The 27,757-nt window shown below is 45.1% G+C and overlaps 1 protein-coding gene across 1 annotated transcript; it reads left to right on the top strand.

Moving 5' to 3' along the window:
* The first annotated feature begins 403 nt into the window (after positions 1 to 403).
* LOC135093049 (uncharacterized) lies at positions 404 to 27,133 on the top strand. Its single transcript, XM_063991922.1, has 44 exons — positions 404 to 476; positions 5,884 to 5,970; positions 6,705 to 6,822; positions 7,217 to 7,345; positions 8,049 to 8,266; positions 8,572 to 8,700; positions 9,133 to 9,230; positions 9,372 to 9,489; positions 9,950 to 10,094; positions 10,447 to 10,617; positions 10,903 to 11,015; positions 11,238 to 11,348; positions 11,721 to 11,846; positions 12,461 to 12,640; positions 13,011 to 13,158; positions 13,311 to 13,408; positions 13,847 to 14,093; positions 14,733 to 14,915; positions 15,117 to 15,248; positions 15,728 to 15,912; positions 16,054 to 16,231; positions 16,476 to 16,633; positions 16,780 to 16,890; positions 17,258 to 17,489; positions 17,845 to 17,973; positions 18,443 to 18,619; positions 19,286 to 19,498; positions 19,967 to 20,064; positions 20,343 to 20,529; positions 20,685 to 20,851; positions 21,254 to 21,494; positions 21,836 to 21,984; positions 22,288 to 22,406; positions 22,586 to 22,778; positions 23,007 to 23,217; positions 23,883 to 23,952; positions 24,110 to 24,219; positions 24,570 to 24,697; positions 24,855 to 24,962; positions 25,390 to 25,521; positions 25,640 to 25,759; positions 26,056 to 26,211; positions 26,420 to 26,554; positions 26,763 to 27,133. Exons 2-44 carry the CDS (start codon positions 5,896 to 5,898, stop codon positions 27,033 to 27,035), a joined length of 6,519 nt encoding a protein of 2,172 aa, XP_063847992.1. The 5' UTR covers positions 404 to 476; positions 5,884 to 5,895; the 3' UTR covers positions 27,036 to 27,133.
* The last annotated feature ends 624 nt before the right edge of the window (positions 27,134 to 27,757 follow it).

The following is a 27,757-nucleotide window of genomic DNA, read 5'->3' as shown; positions in this document are numbered from 1 at the left end:
GAAATAAAAAGTTAAATAAATGTTCAAAACTTTTCCCATTTTCATTGAGTCCTCTTTACTTGTTCGTGTTTCATTGGGAGGTTCACTAAATATAAATAAATAAAGTTGACATAAATATTTGGTACGTGTCATAATTTCACTGCGTCCTCTTTACTAGTTCGTGTTTCATTGGGAAGTTCACTAACGATAAACAGAATAAACTAAAAACACATCACTGCTTAAATACGTGTCTCCCTTACTGATTCGTGTTTCATTGGCACATTCATTAAAAAATAAATAAAATAAACCAAACACATTATTCAAACACGTGTCCTAGTTTCATTTCGTCTCCTTTACTGCTTCGTGTTTCACTTTGCGGTTCACTGAGAGAGTCACAGCCTAGTTTACCTCGCCACCACCGCCAGGAGAGTGTGCAGTGGTCCTTCAGCCTCTACAACTGGCAGGAGAGGGGACGTGTAGCCTGTTCCGTGCTCTAGGTAAGTGGTTTGAATGCATACGAGTGATCTTAGCTGTGGAGGCGTGGTATGCGATGAAGATTTGATGTGTGTTGTACGTGGGGCTGTGAAAGTATGTGTGTTTGGTGATGGTGTGGCTGGTGATCGTGTGTGGCTTGTCTGGTCCTCAAGGTAAGGCTGTTTTGAATATCTGCGAGTGTGTGAAGGTGTGGGAGTGTGCTGGGATGTGATGGGATGCCGTGTGATGGGTGATGGTGTATGCCCGGTGATGAATTTGATGGGTATTCAGCGGGTGGTGTGATGGCAACAGTTAAGTAAGGTTGCTGGTGTGTACGATGTGTCGGTAACGGTCAGTCTGGGATGCTGCCGTTGTCATGGTGCAGGTGGGTGTGACTTTATTTAAGGTTAAATATATCAAATAGCCTGTGTTGTGGCTTGTGACGCTGTGTGACGGGAGAAGTGGTGTGTGGAGGGCCTGTGGGGAGTGATATGTGTCCTGGCTATGCGTGGCGTGTGCTGGTGTGGCGGCGTGGCGTGTGTTGGTGTTTGTGATGACTGACGGATGAGCGCGGTGTGGTGTGTGGCGGCGTGGCGTGTGCTGGTTTGAGTGATAGATGAGAGCTGCGTGGTGTGTGGCGGCGTGGCGTGTGCTGGGGTTTGTTTAGGCTATGTGTGATGGACTGGTGTCTCTCAAGGGGAGTGGAATGAAGTTGTATAATTTGTTGTATAATTTGGCTGCATTGTTTTACCGGTGAGTGAAGTAATGAAGGAAATAAATGCATGAAATGTGAAATCCGCATACTGTTTTGGATTCAGGTACGTAAGTGTCTGTATTTATTTAGTGGATTTGGTCGAAGTTAACGTTTACCCTGCAAAAAATCAATGAAAGTGTTATAGTGAGGAATGAAGAGTTGCCGGCTACTTATCGAGTCATTTCCTCAGTTACCCATATTAATTTGATTGCTCGCTAGCCATGAAAGCCACTGTAGGCGTTATCCGGTTCCATGAGTACGATACTGTAAAGGGTGAAGGTTCTCCCACCCTCCTAACACAGGCGACTAATCCCACTTCTTTCAAGACCCGTAAGGAAGTTAAGAGCATTTTAAGTGGTAGTGGTATAAGTTACAGATTACGTGGCTAGGCTAATCATGCTGCAGATGAGAACCGTAGTGATGAGAAAGCATTTAAGTGTGTGAATGATGGGTGAGCGCTGCGTGGTGTGTGGCGGCGTGGCGTGTGCTGGTGTTTGTTTAGGCGGCTTGGCGTGTGCTGGTAAAAAATAACATCCCCCTCTTAAGAAGCCACTTTAATCTCCCCGTAACAAAATCATAGTATAGGTTTGTTACTTGTGATCCACGTACTGGTATAGACTAACAGTGCTTCAAACGGGAACTGGAGGGTAATAAATACATAAATTTTCTCGTTTGATAAGGGCCAGTGGATTAAATATGTGTATGATTAAATGTGGCCAGTGGATTAAATATGTGTATGATTAAATGTGGCCAGTGGATTAAATATGTGTATGATTAAATGTGCAGGTGAAATGAGTGCTGGTTGCGTTTGATCTTGGGAATTAAAGGTGGTTGGTGAAATAAGATTGCTAGTGAAATGCGAGTGGTTTATAAAAGAATCCCGTCTGGTTACGTTTGTTACTTCGTAGTTAGGGGAGATTGGTGAAATAAGGTTGTTAGTGAAACGATTAGTCGAATAAATACTCCGTCTGAGCGTTTAAGTTTTTTTTTTTTCCGTATTCCTCGTTTCTCCCTTAGCCTTCGTCTCCCTCCCTCCTTTCCCCAAACCTCCCTTCCTCCCTAACTGACCTACGCAAGTGTTGGTTAATCTTTTGACTATTTGGTACACGTTTCCTTCGTTACTGATCACGGAGACATCTTCACTTGTTCACTCATCTGTCTTTAAACTGCGTAGAAATTATAATCTATCCTATTTTTAAACCTTTCTCTTGTATATTTAAAAAGATAAAATGTATTACATCTGGTAGAGTTCTGAGCGTTAGAAGGTAAAAGGTACTGAATAGACTCCAGTAACAAGGTAAAAAAATGGTCTTCACTTACCGATGTATGTAGCAGATGACCGCTGACGCTCGCCTAGCAGTCGTTTGCTGGCCGGTAGGAGCCAGCTCGTATGTAGTGAAGGATGTTGGGTATGGCTGGCGCCCCTCAGCTTCCATAGAGTACGTACTTGCTGCTAAGGGATACATGTAGATAGCTCGGGTCTCTTGATTGCCACTCCCAGGACTGGAACTCGGTTTTCTCGTTTGTGAGCCGAGGATGCTGACCACCAAGGATGAGAGGCTGCACTGTTTTCCCACAATGCATCACCAGCGTTGCCAGATTGTTTTGGCCATATCGTACTACACAGGTTGAAATTATTGTACATCTGGTAAAATTATCGTACATGTGTAATTATTCCAAATATTATTCAAAACTGCCACTTTCCAATTTTACCAGAAGTACAATAATTTCAACCTGTGTACTACGATAATATGGCCAAAACAATCTGGCAACACTGGTGAGGACTTGCGCCAGTCAGTACTGAGGTGATGTGAGGGGGGATGGTGTGCGTCCCTGAGGGTGAGGATGTGTGCGTGTGCCGGCTGCCTGACAGTTAACCAGTCGGTGTGTCCTGTCTATGGGTGGTGTTAGAACGCGTCTGTTTCAACTCCCAGCCTGACAGAATTTGTGTTTTTGTGTGTGTGTGTGTGTAACCACGCCTACACAGTGGCTGCCAAGGCTTACCCATGAGTTAAACCTTCTTTAGTTGGTAATGAGGAAGGCGTGGGTTCTAGCAGTGGACACTTGAAGGCAGCAGTGGGTGAAAACAAGGAAAATAAAGAAAAGTTTGGCTGTGAGAAGGTGCTAGACAGCCAGCCATAGTGACGAGGAGGCAGGAAGGTACATCACCACCGCAGGGAAGGTAAGGTCAGGAAGTGTTAGAATAAATTTAGGTAACTTAACGTAACTTTTTAATGAATAACTGAACAATCCACGGTTTTAACTCATTTCAACGCATCTCGCCTAACCTCCAGCACAATATATCCCTGTGTCAGCCTCGTCTCGTTGCTAAAAACCGTAAAATTTAACTTAATGAAAATGTAAACAATCTGGGTCGACTCTATTTACCAGCCATTATCTATCTTATCTGTGAGTGCTTTAAACCAATACTGTCACAAAGCGGAGCCACATGACCAAGCTTTAATATCCGCTCGTTAGATATACCTGCCATTACTTAGTTTAAGTTTGGCGAGGGTTTAAATGAGTGAGAAGGGTTGGTCGTCCCCCCACTGGCCACCCCCACCGCCATCTTGGATAAGGCTCCCCAGCCCCCTCCGGTTCCAGTATTTTTTTCTTATTTCCTAAGTATTTTATTTCGGCTTGTAGCTAAGATTTTATGGTTTGTAAAAATATTTCGTTGTTTTTTAAGTTATTTGAGCGCATGTGTTGCGTGGAAAGTGGTGATTTTGGCGTTGTTTTTGTGTAAATAAGAGGGCCGTTTTCGGCGTATATTTTTACGGTCCCAAAACTTAATTTTTTATTTCAGCCTGTACTAGGTTCTTATTGGTTTTAAAAAATAGTTGGTGTTTTTTTAATTGTGTTGCCGTCCCGCTCAGTGAAATGCGTGCACCGTACACTGGTTTTTATTCGTGTTCAACTTCCAATAATATTGAATTTTATTTCGGTATTTTTTTTTATTTGGGCTAGTAGCTCACTTTAAATGGTTTTAAAAAATAGTTCAGATTTTTTAAAGTGTTTTCCGTTATGTTTAAGCCAGAATGGGTGGACATTTGAACGATTTTGAATGGGGTGAAAATTGAAACAGTTTCCAGATACTTCTTTTTGAATATCTTTAATACTACTGCGTTTTGAAATGTGTTGTTATTTTTGGTCTTAGTTAAAATGTGTGCCAAGTCTGAATTTATAAAGCATTCCTGTCTAGCTGCGTTTTTTAGAGGGGTCATTTTTAAAATGAAATACGTACGTACGTAAATAATGGCCGCTGTGACGTCATCAACCCCCAGCCGTGACGTCACAAGTCCCCCCCCAGCCGTGATGTTTTCAGAGTGGTACCTTCCCTAACTCCCTTCCACTCCCTTACAGTAAATATTCAGTTTTTTTTTCCCCCAAGGTATTTCAAGGTGTGTGTGGGTGTGTGTGGGGGTGTGTGTGTGTGTGTGTGTGTGTGTTGCCTTATTTTTCGTTGTACAGATGTTGATGCAGTGTTGCTTTCTTTCGTTGTACAGATTGTTATGCAGTGTATGTATGTATGTGTGTGTGTGTGTGTTGTACAGATTGTTATGGTGTGTGTGTGTGTGTGTGTGTGTTGCCTTGTACAGATGGTGATGCTGTGTGTGTGTGTGTGTGTGTGTGTGTGTGTGTTGCCTTGTACAGATGATGCAGTGTGTGTGTGTGTTGCCTTGTACAGATGGTAATGCAGTGTGTGTGTGTGTGTTGCCTTGTACAGATGGTGATGGTGTGTGTGTGTGTGTGTGTGTTGCCTTGTCTTACGTTGTACAGATGCTTATGCAGTGTGTGTGTGTGTGTTGCCTTGTCTTTCTTTGTACATATGCTTATGCTGTGTGTGTGTGTGTGTGTGTGTGTGTGTGTGTGTGTGTGTGTGTGTGTGTGTGTGTGTTGCCTTGTCTTTCGTTGTACATATGCTTATGCTGTGTGTGTGTGTGTGTGTGTGTTGCCTTGTCTTTCGTTGTACATATGCTTATGCTGTGTGTGTGTGTGTGTGTGTGTGTGTGTGTGTGTGTTGCCTTGTCTTTCTTTGTACATATGCTTATGCAGTGTGTGTGTTTGTGTGTGTGTGTGTGTGTTGCCTTGTCTTTCGTTGTACATATGCTTATGCAGTGTGTGTGTGTGTGTGTGTGTTGCCTTGTCTTTCGTTGTACATATGCTTATGCAGTGTGTGTGTGTGTGTGTGTGTGTGTGTGTGTGTGTGTGTGTTGAAAATGTACGCGTGCGCGCGTACATTTTCAGTTTAACTGCCTAAATAATAAATAGTTTATTATTATTATTGTTACGCACACACACCTGTAGTTCAAGAGATTAGGTTAAGTTTGCTTAAACACACACACACACGCACATCATCAGTTGTCCTATATTCTATTTATTAAATGTTTGAGACAGACTCTCAGTTTCTGCAGGAACAGTTCCGCAGGATATGGACATAACCTGCATTTTCACATAATATGCTCACTACTTTCCTTCTGGTAAGTGATTAACGCTGGCACAGGTACTATTTCACTGAGGCAGTCGCTTGTAACGCCCGTACAGTAGTCGCTGGGGGGAAACTTTTCAACGCACTCGTACATTTAATGCTTCAGAAATATTGGCCTTTATATTTTTTTATTTTATTTATTTATTTATTTTATGATCTCCAGTACTACTACTAACTCCCTTTCCAGACCACCACCACCATGCCGGCGCCTTCAGGAGGGCGGCGCCGTTCACTGAGCCTGCTGTTGGTGCTTCTTCTGGGGTTCCTCACCCTGGTGAGTAATAAGGTGTTTTGTGATTGCGTGCCCTTTGTGTGTGTGTGTGTGTGTGTGTGTTTAGGTTGTAAGGGTGATTGTGTCCTAGTGCCTAATATATTGAGGTTTCAAGATGCTTTTTTGAGTTATTTTGGAGGTTATTTTATTTAGGAACTGAATTTTGTGACTGATCTTCGTTTCAAGGTTTCTTATAAGTTTTGCTCTAATTTTTTTTTTTTTTTTTTTTTTTATAATTCCAGTTAGGGACTTTTTGTACATTTAGATATTCAGTTTTTGGGGTGTCTTTTGCATCTGGTATCACAAAGATCAAAGACACATAAATTTGGATATTCCTTTTGGATGATTCTCTTGGGACTCTGTGTATAATTTTGGTAACTCTTGGCCTTCCCTTAGGTTATCTTGGCCTTCCTTTAGGTTATTTTTTGGGAATTTCGTACTCTTTCAGGGAATTTAGGGACTGCAATGGTATAAGAACTGAAGACCCCTCTTGTATATTTAGGGTTCTATTTTGGGACCTGGATTGCAGTGGACATTTATACTCTTCTTGGCATTGACTGTTTTGGAAAATGTCAATATTATTATTAGGTTTGCTTTTTACAGGGATAATTATACATTTTGTGGAAATATTTTTACATAGGGTTTAATATTTCATGACCTCAGTGTCAGGTTGTAGTATCATTGCCAGGTTGTAGTACTATGAGAAGCTAGATCTCCTTACTTGCTCCGCCCTGCAGGTGGAGGCCGTCCCAGCTACAGGCGAAAGGTTGCATCGTTTGCCCAGATGGATTGACGGACTGTGGAAGAAGATTCGCTCGGGTTATGACACCGAATCCGGCTCCTCAGAGTACACGGGTGGGTGGCCAAGGCTAGCAAGGCATGTCAGGGAAGGTGAAGTAAAAAAAAAACAACAGAGGGAGTGAGAAAGTTTGGTGTATGGCAGGTTTTTATAGTTTAGTAATAAGAGATTAGTAACATTGTGGGATGAATAGTGAACACAGGAGTGAAAGAAGGGTTTGTAATGAAGGTTGTACACCATAATGGTTTTATAGCAAGTGCTGAGGTTAGTTATATTGAGAGTAAATGAGAAAACAAGACAGCGGGGGGGAAAAAAAAAGCAAACAAAAATAAAGGCATGGAAGTGAATTAATGTAGATCTTCTTGGGTGTGCTTCTAGTAATAATATAGAATTAAACAAAGAATAAGTAAAGAATATCTAATTGTAGAATAAAACCACCTTGCCATACAGATCAGGTGGTGATGGACGCCCTGACCAACGCCAGCAAGACTGTGACAAAGGGAGTGGATGAGATGATAACCATGCAACGCGACCGTCGGCGGAGTCCTTCCTATGTCACACCTGCCCCCCCACAGCCTGGTGAGCACCCTGCCTGGCCGGCCACTCTGTTCATGTGAAGTTAATGCAGTTGTACTTTGGTGGTAGTGCTAATATTAGTAGTACATCATTAGTAGTATTAGAGTCAAAGATTTATGGTTTAAGATTTTGTTGGTGATCTTTGAGTGGAAATATACCTTTAGAGTTGCAAGAGTTAAGGAGAGTCTTGGAGTAGGTTTAGATCTGCGAGGTACGTGTAGTGTTTTTCTCATGACCTAAAGATAGTCCGAGTATTGCTCTCTTTTTAGGAAAGGATGTATTTGCAGGAAGATCATTACTCCAGATGTGGGGAGTTGAGCTACACTTCATGTCCTTGTCATAAAATTGGGGTATCGCTAAGTTAATTGCTATAAAATGGTCAAGATCTTCAGGTGACCACAAGTTCTTGCTATAAAACTGTTTTGAAATGAAGAAAAATTAACATGAAACTGCTTTAAAAAATAAATTACCAGTTTGTATGTAATAAAACTGGTACACTTGATTTCACTTGCCCCACATAACCTTTCCCTTGCCCAACATGTCCAAGCAACAGCTCCCCATATACATGCCTGTAAAACTTGGCACACTATACATTACATCGAGATTAGAGACGAAATTCACAGCCTGTAAAACTTGGCACACTATACATTACACCGAGATTAGAGACGAAATTCACAACATAACCAATTACTTTGCCACAACACAGGTACAACCACTTCTGGCAAGTCAGTGTTCCGTTTCATTGGTCTGGAAGAGAACGTTCTGCACCACCTGAAGAGCTTCCAGTCCCCCACCCAGCCTGCCTCCATGACGCTCTTTGAACACCGTGGCATGATCTTCTGGATGGTCACCGAGACATTCACGGATGCTGATGGGGCGCTGCTGTCTGGCCGAGATGGGCACCTCTACGTATATGCTGTCAGGGTGAGGAGTGAGGGGTGTGTGTGTGGTGGCTGTGGTCTGTTTATGCTGTCAGGGTAAGGGATGGAGTGAGGGAGTGGTGTGGTTGTAAGAGTAGCTAGGGAGTTTTGGATGGGATTGGGAGTTGAGGGAGCTGTGTGGCTGTAAGACATTTGTAAGAATATTATGCATGGACTGTGTGAAGTAAATTGAGCAGTACAAGTGCTTTGATATTCATTGCTGGGAGATTATCAACTCTACTATAGCTTAAACTTTCAGATCTTTTATACCTGTAATTTCAATTTCTAAAGAGACCTCAATCACCCCAGGGCAACCAGATCCTGAGCACTGTGGTGGAGACAAAGGGTGCAGTGAAGTGTGAGCTGCTGCTGAAGGCGACTCATTTCGTGGACTTTGTGTGTGCAGAGAGGCTGCACCAACACTTCGAGGCAACCAAGGTAGAGTCTGTCTCTGTCTGTGTGTCTGTGATGAGGCTGAAGCATTTTGTATCAGTAAACAGGGACAACCAAGGCCAGTGGGGGAGAGAGTATCCCTAAGCAGTGATTACAGAAGTGGTGTTTGCTTCAGTTGCCAAGGTTAGGTGTTGTGTACTTACTGGAGTCTAGTTTGAGGATATGATAAAATGCTGCTTTGATTAGTTTTGAGTGTTGATTTAGTTGGGATAAACATTTTAATTTATATGCTTAACTTTTTAACTATAAAGAAACCAATTGTACACTTTCTTTTTTCTTAAGGGAATTCTGTTTAAGGGTGATTTTACATAACCCTACACCAAAAAATCATGGTAAAACTTTCCATGGATGGGATGAGAGGAGATGCATTTTCATATACCCTTGAACATGTAAGTTGTAACTGTGTCAATTGTGCAGAACGGCAGTGGTGTGTACCGCATGACATGGCATGGAAAGCTGGAAGTGACTATGCACCGACCTCTGCCCACTCACTCTGCGCGGGACCTGCAGGTTTGGTGGGTATTGGTGGTGGTTGTGTATGTATGTATGGGTGTTGTGTTGTGGCCATATCAGTGCTATTGGTGTATGTTCTATGCTGTTGTAGTATTAGTAATTGCCCTCATAGATGCTTTCAACCAACACTGTTCTTCTCTCAGGCGCTATGAAGACCACACCCTGATAGCCTTCCTGAATACCCTGGAGGTGAGGAGTCTCTACGGCAGCCTGCAGGTGGACGGGCTGACGAGGGTAACCAGTCACATCTTTAGACATCGGGTGAGAATACTAACTCTAAATTCTGTAATGTGTTCACTGTTTGGTGGCTCTGGGAGTTTAGGTAATTTAGTACATAGGTTTTACATATAGGTATTTTAGTACATAGGTTTTACATGTAGGAAAAGTTTTCAGCCTTGATATTCATGATTCCAGGAGAAGATGCATATACTGAGTGATAGCAATAGCAGTACAGGTGAACGCAAAGTCCTCGTGTGTACGCAGCTGAAATTTACTGGTTATAAACGTTGATCTTGTATGTAATTTGCTCTTGTATGTATTTTTGTGGAAGTTTTATCCCAATTCCTGTAAAATTTCAAGGATTTGCAGTTCTTATTCTGGATGTCTTCCTTTCTTAGTGGTCTGAGTGGCAGGATTCTTGTCCAGGCTGAGTGTTCAATCTTTAGTGGTCTTGTGGATAGTAGGTTTCTTGCTCTACTTCTACCCTTCTTCCCCTGGACAGAGTGCAGTGGTGGATGGCAAATTATTCACCAGCTACAACCGACTAGAGAAGGCCTCGTTCACCACTGCACACGCCCGGGGGTTTGCCAAGCTGGTTGTTGGCTCCAGACACTTCCTGGCCGTGGCGAACTACATGGGCAGGGATGGTGAGTGTGGTGCCTGGTGATGGCCTGTGAGTTCAGTGGGGAAGAATGGCATGTTTGTGTGTTTCTGGTATCTGTGGTGAATTACATGGGGAAGAATGGTGATGTTTGCTTGTATATGGTGGTGGGATGGCTGTGTGTACCTGGTGACTGTCTGGTGTATTGATAGTCTTGCCTCTGAATAACTGGTCATGATTTGCACTTTAGTCTTGAATTTGAAGGAAGATAATGTATTAGATTTGAAGGGAGATGGTGCATTAATCTGATGCAAGGAAAGTATTAGATCTGGATTTAAGAAGTGCTTCATTTAATACCTACTGTCACCAATGTGTTACCTTGCTCTTCTACACCACAGGGAACACAGAGACGCACAGCGACATCTTCGTGTACGAGCCAAGTGTGGGCACCAGGCTGTTCCAACGCATCCGCACTAGCGCTGCCCGCAGCTTTGCTGCCTTCTCCTTCAGGAGAGCCCAGAAGGAGGAGCACTTCTTGGTGGTGGCCAATGAGTTCTCTGTAAATGCTGGTGAGTGTTGAGCCTGGGATGGAAGAGAGGTGGTGATGGGATGGGTATAGTGTATGATGGGAGCAAGATAAATGGAAGGGAATGTGGGATACATGCAAGATCAAAGGATAAGTGTGAGGGGGTTTGTGGTAAGGATGAGGTGGGGTGGCATTGGCAGCTTGGGAAGGGTCTTGGATAGGGTCATTTAACTCATTTAACTCGGCATACAAGACTAGTTTCATGTTTTTCTTGTGTCAACATTACTTTTCTTTTGTCAATATTGCAAGACTGGCTTCATCTCCACAGCTGGCATGAAAAACTACCAGACGGAATCTATGATCTACAAGTTCTACAGGAACAAGTTTATGCCGTTCCAGTGCATCCAGACTGTGGCGGCCAGACAGTGGGTGGTGTACCAGGTGACTGCAGGGTGTTGAGAAATTGAGGCTGGGCTACAACATGGGAGAAAATGAATGCCTAGTAGTTTGGTTTGAATTTACATGAATGAATTTACGTGAAGGGGGGGATTGAATTTACGTGAGGTGGGGGGAGGCGTTTGAATAATGTGAGATTAGAAGGGGTTTGAATTATGTGAGATTAGTTCTTTGTTGACAATTCTTCCCCCTGCCTACCACCACCAGGGCCCCAAGGGAGAGTTCCTTCTGGGGGTGGTGAGTGGCCAGAACGGTGTTGTCTTCTATCAGTACAATGGCTGGAGGTTCATACAGATGTCCTTCCAGATCAAGCAGGCGGTGAGTGTTTACATCTCCTGAAGGTGTAGAAAATGGAATACTGTATTTATTCTCATTAATTTGGGTATGAGTGCGGAGTCTCCTGAGTATGTAGAACTGAGTATGTAGAAAATAGAATAATACTATATATATTCTCATTAATTTGGGTAATACTATAAATATTCTCATTAATTTGGGTACAAGTGCTTGCATCTCCTGAGGGTGTAGGAATTTTTTTTTTTTATGTAGGAGGGACACTGGCCAAGGGCAACGAAAATCCAATAAAAAAAAAATGCCCACTGAAATGCCAGCCCCCAATTGAATACTCTATTCTCATAAATTTGGGTAGATTGTAGATATTTTAGTTTTCTGCATGATTTTTCTACTACCCAGGGCATCAGGAGGGCTTGGATGGGGTACCTGCCAGGAGTGAACCAGGCTGTCCTCACCCTGACTCACCGCGACTCCTCCAGACCACTCGTGTACTACTTGAGGTTCCAGCACTTCAGGCCCAGTGTGGTGAGTGGCTGTCTCACTGTGGAGGGCTGGTAATGCATCTATCTAGTCTTTTGTTCATGTTCAAGGCTGGAGATGATTGGAAAAGGAGCATTGCAGGATGTTTGGTTGCCTTGTTGTGAATTCTTTTCTGTGTTCAAGGCTAAAGGTGATAGGTAAGGAGCATGTTCAAGGCAATGGGTCATTAGGTAAGGAGCATTGCAGTGTTAGATTTGTATGTTTGGTTGCCTTGATGTGAAGGGCTGGTAATGTGTCTGTCTTGCCTCTTAGTTGTGTTCAAGGCTTGAGGTGATAAGGTATAGGTAAGGAGTATTGCATTTGCATTGCATATTTGGATGTTAAAAGAACATTGTAGTGTAGATATGGTTGTTGAGTAGATCACTTAGATTTCATTCATATTCAAGGTTGTTGATTTATGGTTGTATTTAAGAATCTGCATAGTTCTTAATCTGTCACTTAATCACTACATGAAAGGTATCTCTTCATAATTTGATTGCTAAGCTCTAAATGAAACTATTCTTGAAGGATAAGCACTGATCTTAATATACTTGAAGGATGAGCACTGATCTTAATATAGGTAGTACTCTTTATAATGTGCAATGTGTGAACACCTGCAGCAGGAGGCCGCAGAGCTGCGGCGGTGCAGCACATTCCGGCTGGGCAGGGATCCCCGGCGGGTGTTGGCACGGATGCAGCGGGCACCAAGGAGGGACCAGCCCTTCACCTTCCCCCGCCCTCTGAGAATCACTGGGAACCTCCTGCTGGCCCGGAGCAATGCTGTCTCCACGATTGGCATGGTGAGTGTTGTTAGTGTAGGGTGTGTGGACCTGCAGGGAGTTGCATGCCTGACCTGTATCACTGTCTTTTTAAATAAGATTTGAACCTGCTGTCTTTTTAAATAAGATTTGAACCTGCATCTTGACTCATGGCTCCAACATACCTCCTTCCTACATCACTGTGGCCTGTGTAAATGCCATTATTATTTGCACTTGTACCTTTAACTGTTAAGATTTAAATCCTAAATGCAGTCCTCTGTATTTTTGAACTGTTAAATGCTTATCTTGAATGCAGTAAGAATATTGACCCTGGTGACCAGTAAAACCATAAGGATCTCCATCCATGAAAGATGGGAAGGTAAGGATCTCTTATCTGTTCTCTCTGCCTCAGATTCAGGTGAGGGAGGATGGCTACAAGGTGGACCACAGCTTCAGCGTGCTGGTGGCCAACATTGACGAGGTGCGGGCAGCGCTTGCTAGGGTGGCCAGGGCTCGGGCTGTGGTGGCTGCCTCTCTCAAGCTGAATGGCCCCAACCTGGGTGAGTAGTGCCATCTAAAGTAAAAAATTGAACAGCTCTCATGACCAATGAATGAACAGCTCTTTTAGCCAATGAATGAACAGCTCTTCTAGCCAATGAATTAAAGTATATTTGTGTTGAGGTGCAGTGGTCAGTGGTCCCCATCTCTCCAGGTGGGTTCCGTTTTGCTGATGTGAGGTTCCAGTGCCGTGGTGGTCTTGGCAGTGTCAGTGGCAGTGCCTGTGTCATCAGCGACTTGCGTGCTACTCAGGTGGGGCAGGCTGGGAACACTTACTGGTACCAGAGTATAATTTGAAGTAAAATGTCTCTCTTCATTTTGGTTAAAGATTATTATTTATTGCACTTATCACTTTTTGCCTCGATGCTTTATACCCTCTACCTCTCCTCTTTGCTTGTCACTCTGTACCTCCTTGCTTGCCCCTCTCTACCTCCTTGCATCAGACTGTCCTTGTTCATCCTCTACCTCTCCTCTTTGCCAGTCACCCTCTACCTCCTTGCATCAAACTGGACATCTTGCTTGTCATCCTCTACCTCTCATCTTTGCTTGTCACTTTGTACCTCCTTGCAACAAACTGGACCTTTCACCCTCTGCCTCTCCTCTGTCACTCTGTGCCTCCTTGCTCGTCTCTCTGTACTTGCATCAAACTGACTTGTATTTTAATATCTTGACTCTTCTCTTGGTGTTCAGATCAATGGGCAGACGGTGTCGCTGGATGGGTTGCTGTGGCTGAACCGAGACCTACAGCTGCAGAGCCTCACCCTGGAGCACGTTGACCTTGGCGCTGACGTGTCTGCCACCGTGACCTTCCTCAGCGGCCCTGACCTCGCCCGCACCAACATGCAGGACCTGGTGACCCTGTCTGGCAACCACTCCATCTCAGGCCACAAGGACTTTGGCCTGGTTAAGGTCAACAGTTTGGTGGTGTCTGGCACGAGTGAGTCTCTGGCACTTATACTTGTTGCTCTTTGATAATTTATAGCTTGGGTATAGAAGAGTCCGGAAGTTAATCGTTAAATTAAATTGTGTACGATATAAATTCTTGCAGTTTGATCATTATAGATTTGTTGCGTATAGAAAAGTCTTAAGTTAATGTTGCACTAGACACTTAATTTAATAATCTACAATATAAATATTAGCATTTATATTGTAGACATTATTTAAATCCTCTGCTCTATAAACTACTATTGTTATTGCTTCATAAATATTAAACTGTCTTTAGGTCTCCTGTTCTAGTGTTGTGTAAATGCAACTAATCTGAAATCACTTGGTTCCTCATTCACTAAACTACTGAAATCACTGGCTAAATTGTACAGAACTCAAATTATTCGCTTGCTTCCTCATTCATGCACTAAACTACTGAAATCGCTGGGGAAATTGTACAAAACTCTTAAATCATTCACTTGCTTCCTTATTTCAATCACTGGGGAAACTGTACAAAAGTCTTGAATCATTCACTTGGTTCCTTATTTCATTCACTAAACTATACTGAATTCACTTTGGAAACTGTACAAAACCTCATTCACTGGATTAACTGCACAAAACACTTATCACTTCTCTCCTTAATCCCTCGCAGTCAACGACCTGCGCATCGACGAGCACAGCCTGCTGCTTACCAACAAGGAGCAGACTATCACCGCGGAGTACACCATGCAGGCGGTGAATGCACGCACTGTCCGCCTGCAGCACCTTAACGGCCAGGACCTCGCCACCTTCCTGCAGCAGCTCGTCCTCAACAACACGGACACTGCCATCACAGGTGGGTGGAGGGCGGCAGGTGAGGGTAAGATATGGAGTATGGGTAATGGATGTTGGTTTGGTTTATGAAGTTACCAGTTACTTAGAGTTTTTATTTTAACATGGATAGATTGATTAGGATTCTCATTAAACCTGGCTAGACTGATCCAGAGCTCTTTGGTGATTATTCAAATGACTTGGACAAACCTACTTCTGTTCACAGGTCATGTTGTTGTCCGTGGTGACGTGCTGGCCAGCTCCATTCAGACGTCCAGGTCAGTACAGCCTCTGGACCCCCGGGATATTGCAAGGCGCGCACTGCTACACTCCACACAGAGCACCCAGGTTGTCACAGGTACGCAGCACACTCCTACAAATCGTGTTAGTACAGGTGTTATTACTGTACTGGATGTAATGTGTGTTAAAGATTATTTGGTCATTGTGTAGGTGTGTCTCCATATCTTCGTCATGGACTGACCGAGTTCTGTCTGCTTTCAAGTCAATGCAGGCTGTTGTTGTTTCTTTAAACTGTTTGAAATTGTTTGAATCTAGTCTGTTATGATGTTAGTAATGTGAAATTAAATGTTCTTTCTAATTGTCTAGAATTTAGTTCTTGAGGTCTTTCATATTGTCTTTCTTTACTAGTTCTTCAGTGTCACTTAGTCTCCTTTGAATTATTTCTCCCTACTTCAAACCTGCTCCTATTTCAATGGCATTTCTCTGACCTAAAAAGTCTCCTTTGAAGTTTTTCTCCCTACTTCAAACCTGCTGCTATTTCAATGGCATTTCACTGACCTAAAAAAAAAACTGTTAAGTCAACTCTCTCTGCTCCAGGTGTGCACACCCTAGGAGGACTGTCTGCAGAGGGAGGCCTGAGGGTGGTGGGTACACTCAATGGCCTCTCCATACCAAGGGACGTGTACCTGAGGGGCAGCAACGAGACTGTCACGCGGCCTGTCACCTTCCACTCCCTGCAGGCCAACAGTGTGCAGGTGCTGGGCAGGCTGGGGGATGTCAGGGTAAGTGTGTAGGTCTATGTAGGAACTATGTATTTCCTAATTAGGTTTTGATTTTATTTGACATCACTTAAATTTATTTGCAATTTAGATTCAATAATTCCACAGCAATAAAAGAACAAAATCTGCTTCCTCTCTGCACAGGTGTTGAATGGTGAGCTGGACGTGGTGTTGGTGCACGGCAACCAGCAGGTGTCCGGCAGGAAGGTGTTCACAGAGATGGTGCTGCTGGGACACTCGTCTGTCAGCCTCACTGTCTCTGGCTACAGACTGCAGGACCTGGAGAACACCATGACTGAGGACCTGGTCATTGCCCTGCAGAGTATGTGTGGGAGGATGTGCAGGAGGGTGCTGAGAGGTGGACTAGTGGGAGAAATTGAGAGTGAGAGGCCAGACTAGTATGGGGAAGTGGAAGAAATTGAGAGGTGCCAAACTAGTAAGGGAAGAAATTCAAAGTGAGGCCAGACTAGTAAGAGGAATTGGAAGGAAGATGCCAGACTTGAGAGGAACTGAGGGTGTGAATGACGTGTTTTCTAATGGTGTGTTTGATTCCTGGTCTTTGTCAGGTGGAAGGACCATCATTGGTGAGGTAAGGTTTGAGGGGCAGGTGCACGTGGCGGATGCAGTGCTGGGCGGTGCCAATGTCACTCACATGTTCCTGTATGGCCTGCCACTACACACCACCTCCATCCCCACCACCTTTATATTTGAAGGCCCCGTGAAGGTGAGTATTGTGAAACCTTGAAAAACTGCTGTGACAAAAAACATTAATGCATTTTTCAAGGAAGTAAGTGTGACAAAAACCATTACTGCAAGTGTGACAAAAACCATTACTGCATCTTGTCTATTTAAAAGCACTCTGCCTTCCAGATTGTGGGCGACACTCGTGTGACCAACCACCTGAACGGCAAACGTGTGGACCTGTACGCCCTGCTGGCTGGCACCCACACCTTTGGCCGCGTCATCTTCGCCTCGGACCTGGTGAGTGGTGGCATAGTGGTCTGTGTGGCTTGGTACTGGTGGCATAGGTCCCTCATAGTGGCAGAATATCGTGATGTGTGCATAACAATACTGGAGTCCCGAAATCATTCCAAAATCATTACTATATTGAAGTCCTGAAGGGAAATTTTAGGGTAATGATTGCTATGAGTCGGTAATCTAACCATTGGGTATACTACGATATATATTATGGTACTTTATTGCTGTAATTGAATGTATATACTTCTGTGTTTCACCTGGAAGTCCTGGTAATCATTTCCCACAAAGTTTGTTCCTAGTGTGTGTGTGCATGTAGTGGCAAGGTGGTGGTGGTGGTGGTGGTGGTGGTTAGCTGTGACCTCTCCCACAGATTGCTGAGGGCCATGTGCAGGTCGCCACCACAGTGAATGGCATCAACCTGCAGGAGCTGCACCGCGTCTTAGCACTGCTCGGCTCCAGCACGGTGACCGGCTTGCAGGATGTCACCCTGCACAGCCCCTCCTTCCGCGGCGGTCTGGAGGTGCGGCACGGTGGCTCTGTTGTGGTGGGTGGCCTGGACCTGCAGGACATTGTGATGCGGGACACTGACGCTGTGATCACTGGTGAGGCGGCGGTGTGAGGTGGGAGTGTGGCTCAGGGAATGGAAGGGCCTTAATGTTATGTTTGGATTGGTGAGGGGAATGAAGTTGTTTTTTGATTGGTCAGGAGAATGGAAGCTATTTTTTGGATTGCTCCAGGGAATGTAACTTTAAAGGGAATTATTTTTGATCAGTCGGTTACTGTTTTTTGTATTAACATTAAAATCTTGAGGTAATTTGGATGTTCTTTGGATGTTATTCTATATGGACGCTGCATTTTAATGTTTTTACATACTTTGCATTGAGCATAAATTTGGTGGCCTTTGAAGGACCACCTATTGCAGGCTTTGTCACCCTAATCCCCCTCCTACCCTCCCAGGCCTAAAGACCATCCCAGCGGTGCAGGTGGAGGCAATGGCGGCAGGGCATGTGGAGGTGGTGCAGGGTGGACAGGTGGATGGGGTGCTGCTGGAGGACCTCTTCTTTGGCAACTCTCTCAGGAAGAATGGTGAGACCTTGGCTTGTGGGGACTTGTAGGTGGTAAGGCTGAAGTGTAGGTGATAAGGCTGAAGTGACAACTGAAGTGTAGGTGATAAGGCTGAAGTGACCAGTACTAGAGATTTTTGACCATTAATATTATAGTAATGGTTGGAATATTTTTTCGTGAATAAAGGAGAAATGCTGAAGAACTTGTCGGTAGTTTGTTTGGCTTTTGAGTGGTGGTTGTAATGCAAATTTAGAAATTACCTCTAGTGTTACATGTGTTGGGTACTGTCACTAAAGAATGTATCGTGTTCTGAAGTTTGAATTGAAGGTGTTCGTACATTCAGAAGTTTGGGGTGTTGTTAGTGGGTTTGTTAGTGGGTTTGGAAGTTTGAATTGAAGTTGGTGTTAGTTCTGAAGTTAGTAGTTGTTAGGCACTATTCTAATCTACAAATAACCATCTCCCTTAACACTACTAAACCCTCCCTGGACAGCACAAGGCATGCAGCAGATAGTGGGCGGCTCTCTCGGTCTGGTGGTGGCATCATCCGTCACAGGCACGCGTTTGGGAGCCTTTGAGAGGAGCGTGGTGTACCGGGACTCTGCCTCAGAACGTCTGGCCGGCTCCCTGCGCTTCACTGGCCAAGTCAACATCCAGGACCTCACCTTTGGTATGTGCTGGCTGGCATTACGCATGAGCCTTCCTTTGATGACCCTTCTGACCCTGTATGTTCACCTCTCTAGCCTTTCTCGCCCTTCCATTTTCATGTGAAGGTCCTGTGTTGAGCCTTCTGACCCTGTATGTTCACCTCCTCTAACCCTTCACCCTTTCCTGTACATGTGAGAGGCCTACTGAGGTTATGTTCACCCCTCTAACCCTTCTTCACCCTTCCCTGTACATGGGAGTCCTGTGTTGAGCCTTCTGACCAGTATATCCACTCTTTCTGTACATGTGGAGGGCCTGCTGAGGTTGTAGAGTGGAAGAACTTCCCAAATTGGATGCAGTGTAAGGTGACTGAAATGATATTGGTGCTTTCAGTAGATCCCTTGGCCTTCTCAATTTTCTTGTCTTGTGTGTAAGAGGGGTTATTTTGTGATGTAAATGGGGCACTGGCTACAGGTGACAAAATGGAGAAAATAAGTTCACCAAGGGGAAAGCCTAATCCCAGTCATACGAACAGTAGAGAAAAGATGTGGTAGATTTAGTTTACGTTTTCTATGACTTGCTGATGAATGATGCTACAAATACATTCTTTCTATGACTTGCTGATAAATGACCCTACAAAGCCTTTCCTAATCTATAACCACTGCAATGACCCTTCCCCCCTACACAACAGCAACATTTGATGGGGTATCTGCTGACGAGTACAACTCTGCCTGGCTGCTGAGGACCGGGGACCAGGTGCTTACAGGCCAGAACATCATCAAGAGCATGGACGCCCTGGACTTCACCTTCAGCGGCAGGACTCTTCAGGGCGTGGACTTTGAGCGGCTGGTGAAGAACACGGCCAAGATTGACGAGGCGACCGTGCTGCACAGGGTGGCCTTTGGTGGGTGTGGTGGTGATGGGGCTGTGAGAGAGGATAGGTGAAGATAAGAGGAGGAAAGGGATGGGAAGATGTGAAGCTGGAGATGATGACTGAGACTGATAGATAAATTAACCTAGTAGGGAGTTAGGAGACCAGTTTTACAGGGAGAATTAATGTGAGAGGAAGCATGTTGGGTCATGTCAGGCCAGAAGGAAGGAATGGTGGTCTCGTTGGGTCAGGAAGGAGGATTAGTGGGGTTGTGCCAGGCCAGAAAGGAGGAATAGTAGGAAAGGAACACTTGGGCCATGTCGATAGTATATAACAGAGAAGTATATAGTAGGTTAGCAAAATGGTTATGTCTGTACTTCCCCAAAATTATTCATCCCTAAAATTATTCATAAATTTGTTCATGTGCACCTAAATTTTTCAAGTGCAGATCCTTCTTGTATTTATTTGTATCCATTTTATGAAGTGACTGTTCAATCCCAGGCCAGCTGCTGTCCAACGGGGAGGTTGTGGTGAACGGCACAGTGCAGGGCATCAAGCTGAGCCAGGAAGCGGTGACGACCACAGCCGCCACTGTGACGGTGAGTGACAGGTGCTGTGTGGCAGGGGTGAGGTACAGATTGCCACAGCCACCTCCTCATAGCTTCCCTTACAAGTCATCCGCACAGCATTCCTCCTTCAGAGATCATCCACACAGCCTTCCCTTTCCCTCACAGCTTCCCCCTTCTCTCACAGCCTCCTCACAGCATCCCTCTCTCATAAGTCATCCACACAGCCTCCTCCACACAGCTTCCCTCCCTCCCTCATTAATCATCCACACAGCCTCCCCCTTCCCTCACAGCCTCTCCTCACCCCACAGATCACAGGCAGGAAGGTATTCCAGGGCAGGGTTCACTACAGGGAAGAGTTCTCCATCGAACAACACGCCGTCGTCACGTCCGGCCCCAATGACCAGAGTCCCTTGTCCATTGACATTGAGGAGCTGTGTGCTGCCGTACTGAGTGTACCAGCCGCCTCCAGACGCATCAGGCGGTGGATTATCCAGGGTGGGTGGACTGTGGTGACTGTGGTGGCATTGTGGAGCGTGTTGTAGTTCAGGTGTTGTGCTATGCTTTAGTAAGATTGATAGTTTGACTTAGAGCTTCACTTGCCTTCAGTTGTGGCTTCATTTTCTGTCAGTTGTAGCTTCATTTTCCTTCAGGAGATGCAAGGTTTGAGCAGCAGGTGAGAGTGACGGACTCGTTCAATGGAGAGGCGGTGGCCACGCTGGGCACCACCTTCTGGCTGGCTCATGTCCCCACCAAGATTTCCGCTGTGGCATACCTCGTCTATGTGGAGGCCCGGAGCAGCTTCAATGTGGATGTGGGAGTGAGTATTGGTGGACTGTGACATCAAGGCTAAAGGGAACTTGACATGTGATGCATTGAATGAACTCTGAAGGTCTTTGATGCATTGAATGAACTCGGAAGGTCTTTGTTTTAGGTTTGCTTAAGTGAATTGCCTGTACCAAGGGATAAGTGTAGTTCAGTTACCTAGAAAGTTTGTTTTATGAAGTTGTTTTATGAAGTTGTAAAAAGCAAGAATTTTTGGACTTCTATAGATGAAACATTTTCTTGAATTTGAGTATTGTATAGATGATGATGCTTCAGGTATTAATAGGTGACTTGTATGACTGGTGGTGCCTCTTGTAAGCAGGCTAGCATTGTACAGGTGATGCTACTATGAATGAGAGGTAGTGAGCCTTGCATGACTGGCACCTCTCGCACACAGGGCAAGACCAATGGGCAGAGCCTGGAGGAGGTGTGGAAGCAGCTGCTGAAGAGGACATGTGAGGCGCAGACAGTGGCTGGGCAGCTCACCGTGCATTCCCTGACTGTGGACCACCTCTCCACCCCAGCTCTCTCCAACCCCAACGACGACCTGCGTGTGGCCGACCTGCTCAACATCCTGTTGGTGGATGGCGACCAGGTCATCAGTGGCGTGCTAAACTTCACCAGTGTGGAGGCACAGCGTGAGTGTGTAGTGTGGCTTGCTGTGAGTGTCTGGGTTGGTGGCTCCAGTGGTACAATTTTTGGTGGTCTTGTGGTTCTTGAATGGGGAAAGTATGCATGAAATATGAAGTCTTTACACAATATGAAAGATTAAGTGAATTTGGCTTGATTAAATGCCTTTGCCTTGTATGAATGATGTGATATTATGCAGAAGTTGTAGATTTTGTTGTTTAAGATATTGTGGAAATGCTTGCAATCATATAGAACTAGGGCTTAGTTGCAAGGCATAAGGTTGGCATCTGCTGTTGTATAAAAGTGGAAATTTGTCTACCAGATGTCAAAACCTTCATTCTTCCAACAGACGTGGCCCTGGAGGGAACCATCAACGGCCTGCGGGTGAACACCGACTTCGTGGTGCACGGACGGCAGGCAGTGATCAGTGGCAGGAAGACCTTCGCCCACCTCACCGTGCTGGGCAACCTGTCCATGGTGGAGGGCGGCACGATACAGGTGAGTTGTGCAGTGCTGGGTGGAAGGCGGCACTCAAGATATCGTACTGTATGAGTGTGGTGATTCATGTGTCTTTGCCTGTCATTGTAGTGCCAAAGTTTCATGCCTGGATTAGAACAGTGGCTGTTAATTTGAGGTAAAATGAACTGATAAAGAGAAGCAATTGAGTGTAGAATGAAAAGAAATTGTACTTTAATAAAAATGCAAATATTCTCCAGCACTTGGCTCAGTACATTTGAGTACCACATCCACATTGTTTGAGTGGCAGAGAGTTGACGAGTGACTGCCTCTTATCCCCACCAGGGTGTGGACGTGTCGGAGCTGAGCAGGCTGGCGGCAAGGAAGACGGGCCAGGGGCAGGTGATAGTGGTGCCGGGCCTCACCACACTGCAGAGCCTCACCTACATCGGCTCAAACTTCCAGTGAGTGAAATACTTATTAAATATGAATGTTGCCCCAGTATTGAATTTACATGGGGTTTATTGCTGACCTGGATGGGTAAAATTGATACTTTTTACAGCAGTGTTTTCATAATTGATCACCCCGGCATGTCTTTCCCGCCACTAAACTAAGAATATTCCCACGTTCCTCTCCTGTGCAGGGTGGAGGGCAGGGTGGATGGCGTGGTGCTGCGGCGGGACACGGTGCTGCTGCGGACTGGGGAGCAGGTGATGACGGGCACACTGGAGGTGACTGCTGGAGATGCCCGGCTGCCAGCAGTGGTGGCGCCCCTCCTGGTGGTGCTGGACAACCGGTTCAATGGTGTGGACCTGGACCGGCTGCACAACAGGACCGTGAGTGTCGAGCCTTTAGTTGGGTTCCATTGGGTGTGAAAATTGTGTTGTACAGCTTTGTAATGGAGTTCTAATTGTGTATACATAGCCCCACATTTTCATATTAGATCTGCCTGTTCACTTTCACTACAATTCTTGCCTTCATTTTTAAGTTGTGGCTCTAGTTCACTATTCATGTTCACCACAGATATACCAGGTCAGTTTTGCTACTTCCTCTTGTGTTCTCAGGTGCGGGTGGACAGGCGGGTCACCATCCAGAACACGGTGACCTTCCAAGGCATGTGTCGTTTCACCACCTTGGTCTTGGAGAGTCAGCTCATCAATGGCGTGCACGTGAGGGAACTTGCCGACCTTGTGAACGCAGACTACCTCATCAACCTGGGCGACCACCTGGGGGCCGTGCTGCACGCCGCCCGCAGCACCAGGGAGGTCATGGCAGGTGTGTGTTGTGATGCTGGTTACTACACCTTGAGGTTTTACTTGTGTTTATGGAAGTTGTGGAATAAGTTGAGAATAATGTGGTGGTGAGATAGATGATGAAAGATGGTGAGGCTTTTTTTTTTGTTCATTTATGGGAGTTTGATGAAATTTAAGTTTGTTAATGTAATGATGAGATGGTGAAAGCCAAAGGTGATGAGGTTTTTTGTCTATCTATGGAGGGAGGTGAAATTTGAGCTGGTTAATGTAATGATGGGACAGTGATGGTGAGGTTTTTTTGTCTATCTGTGGAAGGGAGGTGAAATTTGCGCTGGTTAACGTAATGATGGGACAGTGAAAGCCAGTTAGATTAACTTTGAATGTGGAGGTCATGAGATGCTGTGAGGTCATGAGGTGCTGTAAGATTTCCATGAGTGACTTCACAGGGTATGTCTATGAAAACTTCCATGATAACTTGTGGCTAATTTATCACTCGTTCATTATAGTGCATTGCTGTGGCTAAGCATCAATTCGTAATACAGGTGTGACAGCCCAAGCAATACGAAATATAGTATATTCGCAAATGTATTCATGGAGTTTTCATGGAGTATAGGTTTTACTTCTCGGTTACAAGTCTGGTTAGCAAATGTGCCTCAGTAATTGGGTTTTTGTGTACAATATTTTCAGTGAAGGGAGCAGAGGTCTGGTATTACGAGGAGCTGCCCTTCCAGACACTGTCCAAGCTCGTAGTAGTGACGTGAGTACTTACAGGAGGCTGCCAGGTGTCATTCATTTCGTGGGTGGAGAACTGGGAAGGGTTAGTGGGTGGAGAACTGGGAAAAAACTGTTAGATGGAAGATATAATGAAAGTAGCATTGATATTAAAGGAGTTTTATCCAGTGTTTTCTCTTCAGCCTGAGGAGTGAGAGGCTAGAGTTTGGTGTATACGACTCCCTGGTGGGCATCGACATGACCAATGATGCTGTGTACACATACAGGATGGATGTGCCCTTCCCTGCCCTGTGTGAGTGTTTAGGATGCATGCTGGCCTGTACTTAGTAGGCGAGGGTTTGGTTAAAACTTGACTGAATTGCACGTGAATCTTTGTTTTCCCAGTTACGTTCGAGTTTGTTTTCCCATTTATGTATAAGCTTTGTGTGCCCAGTTACATAAGCTTTGTTCTTAAGTTTCCAAAGCTGATCAGCCAGCAGATACTACCAGTGTTAGGCTGCATTCCTGGCTTTTCCTCTTGAGAAGTGTCTGGACTCCCTTCACATCTGTTACTGTTGAGATTAGTTATCTTTAGCCATGGTTTTTAATGCTCTACTTTTTATCTAAAGTCACCTGAAACTTTTTTTTTTTTTTTTTTTTCAGACCCGCCAGTGAAGGTGCTGGAGCCCATCGCTGTGGCAGGCCTGGGCAGCGGCTTGCTGGCCACCTGTGGGAGGCTGGCCATGGACGCCACACCTGCAGGCACACACCAGCTGCCAAACTTCCGAGTTGTAAGTTTGTTGCCTTGAACAGTCAAGGACGGGATGTGTGTGGTGCACTTGTCCTGTCCTGGCACTGTTAATCCCTCCTTTTTTCCCTTTTTAATTCTGGCATTGAAAATAATTTGAATTGCTTAGAGTATTCATGTACTGTGCCTCTTCCCAACAGATCCAACTTCAGGGTGGCACAGGCACTGGCTATGGACACATCTACTCCATGGAGGCCAATGGTGGAGTGCTGGCAGCATTTGAGACGAGGGAGTGCAGGGACTTGGTGGTGAGAATCTGTGCTGCTGTTTGTGTTGTTAAGAGGGAAGGATTTGTGGAAGTTGTTTTAGATACCAAGTGTTTACGTAGCTTGAACTGCTGTCTAAAATGTTTGTTACGTAACCTATGATAGTGTCTAGATGCAGTAACTAGTACAGATGGAGTACTATTCTAGTAGTGTTCAGTGTGATGTAATTCATGAAGTCTGGAGGAAGTCAACTGAACACTACCCACTATTTGGTGTCCTTGTCACCCCCAGTATCTGGTTTCCTTGTCACTGAGGAAAATCTGGTTTGATATTCACAGGTACAAGGCCTCATTCATTCATTTTGAGGTCTTGAAGAATGAGAAGAGTCTCGTTTGGTATTTGTAAAACCTCCTTTACTTTGAAGCCTTGAATTACCATCTCCAAACATGAATGTTTCCTTGTGCCTCAGAGCTTCCAGCTGCAGGACGGCCGGGTGTGCCTGGCTGTGCTCAACTACCGTGCGGCAACCACCATTCTGTGCGGCAAGGCCTCCACTGGCTTCCACCTGCTCTTCCACCTGGACACCACCCGTGCCACCAAGGTGAGACAGAGGTGCTGGCCAGAATCCTGGGTGTAATTTGAACTGGGAATAATTGTCTTGGGATTTCTCTTGAAGTGACTCCTTCAGGGTGTGGGATTTCTATTGAGGTCTCCTTCAGGGTGTGTGGGTGAACTTCCTGGGTGGAGAGTTCCTGCTGGTGGGGCAGGAGCCGAGCCAGACTGAGGCCGGTGTGCTGGTGCTGTACAAGTATGACTACTCCCTCAGCAGGATGGTGCTGGTGAGGCAGACGTGTTATTGCAGTGCTTTGCTGCTGGAATGTAAAATTACAGGAAATGACTTGTGTAGGGTCTAATTATTAACCAGTAATAATCCTTGTGTAGCAATCCTCGTGCACCAGGTACTGTGTAATCTCAAATTGCTTCCCAGTGTCTATTTTATGATGGTTAACAAATTTCTTGCAAATTCGTACTAGTTAGTGTTTCCGTATTAAGTAGGAATGGAGTGAATGCAGAGAAATGAAGGAATAGGAATTGCAAGTGTGGAGGTTGTACCCCAATATTGTGATGTTGGCAGGTGAGTGAAGCACACGAGCCTGTGTCGTCCCATGTGGCGGCCACCGTGCTGGGTGATGCCATCCTGGTGGCAGTGACAGGCAAACGCACGCCTCTCTGTGACACCTTTGTGGAGGTGTACCTCACCAACACCACTGACATGGGCCACAACCTGCAGGTGAGGCGTGTCAGAGGCAAGGCTGTCGTCAGGTTCTGGCACTTTTAGTTCAGTACCATTTCTTCATTTAAGTGATATCAGGAGTTGTAGCATTGTCTGTATATGGACCCTTCCAACCAGAGAGTGGTTATATAAGATTTTCAATACATGGTATGACTTAAGCTGGGAAGGTGTCCTTGCAAGTGAAATCCTTTGTCTCCCCGTGCAGCGCCTGGAGGTGCCCGAGGCAGTGCACAGCAGTCTGCTGCACCTGCACACCGGTGAGGTGGTGCTGATGGTGCAGACCAGACACAGCCTCTACCACTACTACATGCGTGGCAGCAAGTTTGTCTTTGTGAGGGAGGTGAGCAACACGCCCACCACACCATTTTCTCCCATTGTGTCTCGCTGTGTCGATTTTGTACACGTCTTCATTTACATTCATGAACCACTGACTTGTCATTCTTGTGAACAATAAGTGTGTAGCTTAAATCTTCGTCTAAAAGAGAAAAAACTGAAAATTGACTAGAGTCCTTCAATATTAAATGCAAAAAACTCCATTCCTCCCCCAGATGAAGACTGCCTCGACACTGTGCCCGTGGTCCACCCCATTCCTGGCAGGCGACCCACTGACCCTGCTGGTCGCCCACACTGGCCTGGGGGCATACCAGGAGGATTACAAGGGAGCCAAGCTGCTGCCCGTCCCCACCACCATCTACAGGGCGGTGTACAGGGGCCCATCCTTCGATACTCTGTACAGGGGGTCCTCGCACCTGTCCTTCTCTCTCCATGCGCAACATCCTTCCACATCCTATGGCTCATCCACCCCTCACTACAGTAGCTGAGATGTTTTAGTATAATTCATGTTATGTATTTGAGGTGGAATTTGTTTGACGTGGAGAAACGTGCGTGTATATAAGATTAATAAAACTGTTGGAAGGTGTTCTTTTGTCTTATTGGTACTTCAGTTTTGTTGTCATTGCTGTGTGTGTGCGTGTATGTGTACGTGCTGTTGCCTTCTCCTTCCTGCCTTCCTTTTCTTTCCATGTGACATATTTGTGTTCTTCCTTGTGTTCTGATGCATGTCACTGTTTTCTCTTGTCTTCCTTGCTTTCCATGTGACATTAACCTCCTTGGCATATTTCATTTCTATTCTTCCTTTCTTTCCATGTGACTTCAACCTCCTTGCCATTTCTTTCATTTATTAAGTAATTCTTTCCTATTAAGTAATTCTTTCCATGCAACTTTGACATTATTTTTTTCATTAGCATTTTTTTCTTTAGCATTTTTAATTTCTATCTTTCCTTCCTTTACATGCATTGACCTCCTTGGCATTACTTTTCTATGCTTCCTTTCTTTCCATGCAACAATGACCTTGGCATTTCTTTCACTTCTATTTTGGTGCCACCCATGCTTCCTGATACTCTGTCTCGTTGTTTTCATGCCTTAATTTTTCTGTTGACCCTAAGTGTCTTGACACCCCCCTCAACTTTTTCTTCATTAACTTCTGCAACATTCGCGGTCTAAGATCTAGTTTTCAATCTGTAGAACACCACCTCTCCTCTTC

Source organism: Scylla paramamosain, chromosome 41 (assembly GCF_035594125.1).
Source record: "Scylla paramamosain isolate STU-SP2022 chromosome 41, ASM3559412v1, whole genome shotgun sequence".
NCBI classification, from domain to species: domain Eukaryota; kingdom Metazoa; phylum Arthropoda; class Malacostraca; order Decapoda; family Portunidae; genus Scylla; species Scylla paramamosain.
Note: the sequence above shows the minus strand (reverse complement) of the source record. Positions and strands in the feature narration are given on the sequence as shown.

Coding starts and splice junctions, on each gene's coding strand:
- LOC135093049 (XM_063991922.1), top strand. CDS start 5,896: ATGCCGGCGCCTTCAGGAGGGCGGCGCCGTTCACTGAGCCTGCTGTTG. Junction 10,618..10,902: donor TGAGTTCTCTGTAAATGCTG/GTGAGTGTTGAG, acceptor TCATCTCCACAG/CTGGCATGAAAAACTACCAG. Junction 26,212..26,419: donor ACATGGGCCACAACCTGCAG/GTGAGGCGTGTC, acceptor CTCCCCGTGCAG/CGCCTGGAGGTGCCCGAGGC.